Source organism: Anarrhichthys ocellatus, unplaced genomic scaffold (genome assembly GCF_004355925.1).
Source record: "Anarrhichthys ocellatus isolate YVR2014 unplaced genomic scaffold, GSC_Weel_1.0 scaffold3341, whole genome shotgun sequence".
NCBI lineage: Eukaryota > Metazoa > Chordata > Actinopteri > Perciformes > Anarhichadidae > Anarrhichthys > Anarrhichthys ocellatus.
In genome coordinates, this window is record NW_022283315.1 from 1 (window position 1) to 5,846 (window position 5,846).

General features: G+C 41.4%; 1 protein-coding gene across 1 annotated transcript; it reads left to right on the forward strand.

Moving 5' to 3' along the window:
- Window positions 1-589: 589 nt before the first annotated feature.
- LOC116378897 (collagenase 3-like) lies at window positions 590-3,565 on the forward strand. Its single transcript, XM_031840803.1, has 10 exons — window positions 590-689; window positions 819-1,063; window positions 1,152-1,300; window positions 1,509-1,637; window positions 1,745-1,906; window positions 2,020-2,149; window positions 2,264-2,397; window positions 2,502-2,661; window positions 2,763-2,866; window positions 2,958-3,565. The coding sequence occupies exons 1-10, from the start codon at window positions 591-593 to the stop codon at window positions 3,065-3,067; spliced, it is 1,422 nt and encodes a 473-aa protein (XP_031696663.1). The 5' UTR covers window position 590; the 3' UTR covers window positions 3,068-3,565.
- The last annotated feature ends 2,281 nt before the right edge of the window (window positions 3,566-5,846 follow it).

Here is a 5,846-nt window from a genome sequence, read left to right on the forward strand (position 1 = left end):
GTTACAGCACCCATAAATATGTGACAGTATGAACGGACCTCAATATCGTTATAATAAAGACAGAAACATGTATCTATAAACCTGATTGTTACAATGGTTTAGCTGTTGTGAAGCGGTTGGTGAGTGGATTTGCACAGCATGTGGCATCTACAAATTCTCCATTACCTGTCACAAGGACACTTGACGTGAAGCAGCATGTCTGTGTAAGAGGTCTCCTCCAATTAAAGACCTGTGAATCCATGACAGACTGCCTTCACAATCTGAGGATATCGCTCAGAATACCACCTTAACACTGACAACAATAAGTCTCACTTCCATATAACTTACTTTATTCATCCAGTTTGTTCCTAGAATATGTGATTTTATAATCTGTGTTTTCTATATGGAAATGTCATGTGTCATGGGGATTTGTTTTGGGGCTGAGCAATCAAAGCCAATCTTCTCCCTCTTATCTATAAATGGAACAGTTCTTGAGTAACTGACTCAGGAAGGTAGTTGCTCAACATACCCACCCCTCAAGGCGTCCACCCCTCAGCCTTTATAACAGCTGACTCCAGAGCAGACAAACAAGACGCATTCAACGAGGAAGCATGAGGTCCTGCAGTCTGTACATCATACTGAGCCTGGCAGTCACAGTCCACTGTGTGCCTGCATCACAGGTCACTGTGCAAGATGAAGGTTATGCAGAGGTATGTATGTATTCATTACTTTGCATTTAAGACGTGTTCCAGATGTGCATTTTGTGGACTTTTGTTGTTCCACAAATTCTGAGGCTCATTACTGACTTAACAGTATTACATCCTCGCATTCTTCTACAGAGCTACCTGAAGAGATTCTTCAACCTAACAGAGGAGACTGGTCCAACTATCAGACGGGGGGTCAGTCCGGTGACCAAGAAGCTGAGTGAGATGCAGAGATTCTTCGGTCTCAACATCACCGGGACCCTGGATACTGACACCATGGCGATGATGAAGAAGCCCCGCTGTGGTGTTCCAGATGGCAACATTGCCCATTTCTCCACGTTCGGAGGTAACAAGTGGGAGAGAAACAGCCTGACCTACAGGTGAGTGATCTGAAGAGAGAGAGTGTGGGACAGATGAACTGTAGATAGTCTAAGTAATAATATTCTTGACTGTTGTTCCGCCCATCAGGATAGAAAACTACACACCTGACATGTCTGTGTCAGAGGTAGATGACTCCATAGACAAAGCCCTGCAGGTTTGGGCCAAAGTCACTCCTCTGAGATTCACAAGGATCTACAGTGGCATCGCTGACATCATGATCTCCTTTGGACGCCGATGTGAGTACAGAAGAAGTGTTCCACTCTCTACAGTTTATTGATAGTGAGGTTCCATTAAGTGTCTTTGCTTTAACTCCATGTGTTTCTGTGTCCTGAATCCCATTGAACAGCTGATCAATACTATTTCAAATCCAGCTCTGATTTTTACACTAATTCAATGAATGGATTGTGTTTGCAAAACCTGACATGAGCATGTTCTTGTTAACAGCACATGGTGATTTTTACCCCTTTGATGGCCCTGATGGCACTCTTGCCCATGCCTTCGGCCCAGCACCTGGCCTTGGAGGAGATGCTCATTTTGACGAGGACGAGACCTTCACTTTTCGCTCAAACACCGGTCAGTTTTGTCCTCATCTACCTAACTACTGTCGGTGTATGTATTGACAGGGTTAAATCATAGAGTGGAGCTGTTACTAACCTGTAGCTCTGTGTTTTATGCTGCAGGCTACGTCCTCTTCATGGTGGCTGCCCATGAGTTCGGCCACTCTCTTGGCTTGTCTCACTCTGATGATGCTGGTGCTCTCATGTACCCCGTGTACTCATACAGCAATGCTGACACCTTTGTTCTGCCCCGGGATGATGTCAACGGCATCCAGTCTCTCTATGGTTCGTACCAACTGGTTCAATCATCGATATGCCTGTTTGCACACATAGCACGTGACCATAAAATGTGTTAACGCCATCGTTGTAATGTGATTATGATTTTATTTAACCTTCAGGTCCAAACCCTGACACGGATCCCTCTGTAGTTGAACCTCAGCCCCCCACCACCCCTGATGCCTGTGATTCCACCCTGGTCTTGGATGCTGTTGCCACCCTGCGAGGAGAGATGCTCTTCTTCAAAGACAGGTATTGTAGACATACAGTAGAATGCTCAAAAGTTGGAATGCTGAAGTCCATTAAGGGTGTTTTCTCTTCATAAAGAAGATGACTGATGAATGAAATGTCCTTGTGTGTTCTCAGAATCTTCTGGCGGAGCTACCCTCAGAGCAATACACCTCAGCAAAGTCTCATCACAAACTTCTGGCCCAATGCCCCCACCAACATCGACGCTGCCTTTGAAAGCAAACACTCAGACAGAGTGTTTCTCTTTAAAGGTATGTGATCTCAATATCTGCCTGAGGCTCTAATATGACACCGTTTTCAAGATGTACCTTTACATGCAGATACTAATACATGTTTTCTGTCAATCTCTGTACAGAACGGAGAGTGTGGGCTTTCAGTGGCTATAATCTAGTGCGTGGCTATCCAAAATCAATTTCAAGATTTGGTCTGCCCAAAAGTGTGAAGAAAATCGATGCAGCCCTTTTTGATGTGGAATCCCAAAAGACTCTGTTCTTTGTGGGCAGCGATTACTACAGGTGTGTTCAAATGACTTGATGTGAAATGAATTCAGGCGACCGATGACGGTTCACAAGATGGTTCACAAATGGTGGTCTAATTCCTGTCCGTGTTTCCTCAGTTATGATGAGGCCAGAAAGACCATGGACCAGGGATTCCCCAAGCAAGTGGATGAGACCTTCTCCGGCCTGACCAGCAAGGTGACTGCAGCTTTCCAGTACAGAGGTGAGAAGCATTCAAAGTTTTCCAAGTCAAGGTTAACGAAATGAGAAAAGTTTGTCCAGAAACTAACATTGGGTGAATCTGTGTTCTGCAGGTTTTACTTACATCTACAGTGGACCCTACATGTTTGAGTACAGCCTGAGGACGGGGAGATTGTTCCGTGTGCTGAGGAACAGCTACTTCCTGCGCTGCACCAACTTCTAGAGCAGTTTACGAGCTATATTGTTTTTGTAGCCACTCTGAATGAGAATGAAGGCAACATAGTTAAACTGTCCATAATATGTGATAATATATCTTACAGTACATAATTATATTGTTACACACTTACGGGTATATACTTCCAGCACCTTATATGTTTTTTACATTTTGTTACAGCATTTTTGTGATGTCAGCCATTGTTTTTTAAAGTTAATTTAACTCTATTTTGTCTCAGATTATTTATGTCATATTCATAATTAAATTTTTGCTGTTGTTATTTTTGTTTCTGTGTACATTTTTTGTTTAATATAGTTTAATTGTGGAACTTTGGAGCGTGTTGCCTAAATGTATGTAACATTGTTACAATTGCACATCTGCACAGATTTGTACACCACTGTGACAAAACACATGAATGTTTGTTTGCAAATATATAAAACAGAACAAATGTGACACATTTAACAGAATTTGGCACCATGATTAGCAAATAAAAGTTGTTTAAATACATTTCTGAGTAAGTTTTCTTGTTATTTTGCAAAATCAAAGAAAATGTCCTGTTTTCAAAAGTCTAGGCATTTGTTAGTGTATGAAGAAAAAAGTTGCTTCTGGTTGAAATGTATTGGCCATTTAAAATGTTGTGTAGTGCAGTAGTTTAGAGTATTTTTTCATCACTAGAAATCTGAAAAAATGCAGTAATATATATAACATTATATATGCATTATTAAAACAACACATGCTATACAGAATCACGTACATCCTCTAGTTAATACTGAGACTTCAGCACCTTTAATGTTCCCCATCTTAGTTTAGCATGTTAGCATGCTAGCATGCTAGCAGTTGCTAATCAGCCCTAAACACAAAGTACAGCTGAGGCTGATTGGAATGTCGGTAGTTTTGCAGGTATTTGGTGATAAAACAAATCACTGGATGGATTGTAATGTCGACCTGATGATGGCGTTAAATGAAAAGTCAGAAAATCATAAAACTTTTTCGAATCCATGCTGAGGAAGACATGTATGTTTGCAGCAAATGTCGTGGTAATCTATCCAACAGTTGTTTTACAATAATCCACTCTGAACTACAAATGTCAGCCTCATGGTGGCACTAGAGGAAAGGTCAGTACATTAAAAACACAACTTCACTCTGAGTTTGAGGGGACCATGAATATAATGGTAAATGGAAAGCCACCACTCAAAGTGCTTAAACACTACATGTCATCATTCACCCATTCATACACTGATGACAGGAGCTATACCATGCAAGGTGCTACCTGCCCATCAGGACTATCTAACATTCATACTAAATTCACACACCGTAGGCACAGCTACAGGAGCAATTAAGTGTCTTGCCCAAGGACACTCTTTTCTCATCACTCAGTGTATCTGCTCTTAACCGTTTGCAGGTCATCCAAAACGCTGCCGCCAGATTACTCACCAGGACAAATCGACGGTCTCGCATCACCCCTGTACTCCGATCTCTCCACTGGCTCCCTGTAGCTTTTAGGATACACTTTAAAATTCTCACTCTCACTTACAGAGCACTACACGGTCAGGCTCCTACATATGTAGCTGATCTACTTCACCCCTATTCACCCGCCCGCGCTCTCAGGTCAGACGTTTTAGGTCTTCTGTCTGTCCCACGCACTCGCCTTAAGACCCGTGTTGACCGAGCTTTTGAGGCAGTAGCACCGAGGCTGTGGAATGCTCTGCCTGCACCTCTACGCCTCGCAGATTCTGTGAACACTTTCAGAAACCAGCTCAAAACGCACCTCTTTAGACTGGCGTTTGGGTAAAACCCATGTCCTACACCTGCTTTTAAACCATGTTTCAATTTTGTATTTTCTGTGTGTATGTAAATTATTGGCCCTATGGTCACATTGTGTTTTTTATGCTTGTAATTTCTGCCCTGTTAAGCACTTTGTGACTTATGTCTGTGAAAAGCGTGTTATAAATATATTTTACTTACTTACATCGACAGGGGCTAGCAGAGCTGGGATCGAACCTACGATCCTCTGATTGAAGGACGACCCTGCTCTACCACTGAGCCACAATCGCCCCATGATGCCATTGAAGTGCAATCCATTCAAGTAGTTGTTGATAATGTTGATAGTAGAGTCTCTGAGGGGTTCTGAGAGTTCCAACAAGAAAGAAGGTTCTCTTACTGTACCACCAACAGTAGTGATTCATGCACATAATCAAACTGTCCTACCAAGACAGCATCAGTGATGAATATGTTTTCTGTGAATAGTGCAATATAATTCAGACCTGATAGCATGAAAACAATAGTGTATTTTTCAATCCTGACTAAACCTTACTAACTTATATGATTTGTGATGTAAAATCAGTAGCATTGGGTCAATATACAGTATACAGAAATAATAACAATAAAATATGATTTTACTAAACTTTGAAATAGAGTGTTGTACGGAACCAAATATGGTAATTTCTCTTGGATAAGGTTAGTGGCCTGAGAATCCAGTTTGAGTGTGTCACATCCATACCACATCGACCACATTATGTCTAATAATATGATGCCCACTGATGAATAATGCAGGGTGGGGATTAACAGTGGCAACATCAGCATTTACTGTTGTAATACAGCATTGTTCTAGGAACCTTGTAATGACACATAAAGTACAAACTCATATTACACATTTTCATGGAAACGGAAATTATGTTTTAATTAAAGCTTTGTGTTTTCTTTCAACTTGATGAATCACACACACGCAGATAGATAGATATATAGATATATTTATATAGATATATAGATATACAGACAGACAGACAGA

Coding starts and splice junctions, on each gene's coding strand:
- LOC116378897 (XM_031840803.1), top strand. CDS start 591: ATGAGGTCCTGCAGTCTGTACATCATACTGAGCCTGGCAGTCACAGTC. Junction 690..818: donor AAGATGAAGGTTATGCAGAG/GTATGTATGTAT, acceptor ATTCTTCTACAG/AGCTACCTGAAGAGATTCTT. Junction 1,064..1,151: donor AGAAACAGCCTGACCTACAG/GTGAGTGATCTG, acceptor TCCGCCCATCAG/GATAGAAAACTACACACCTG.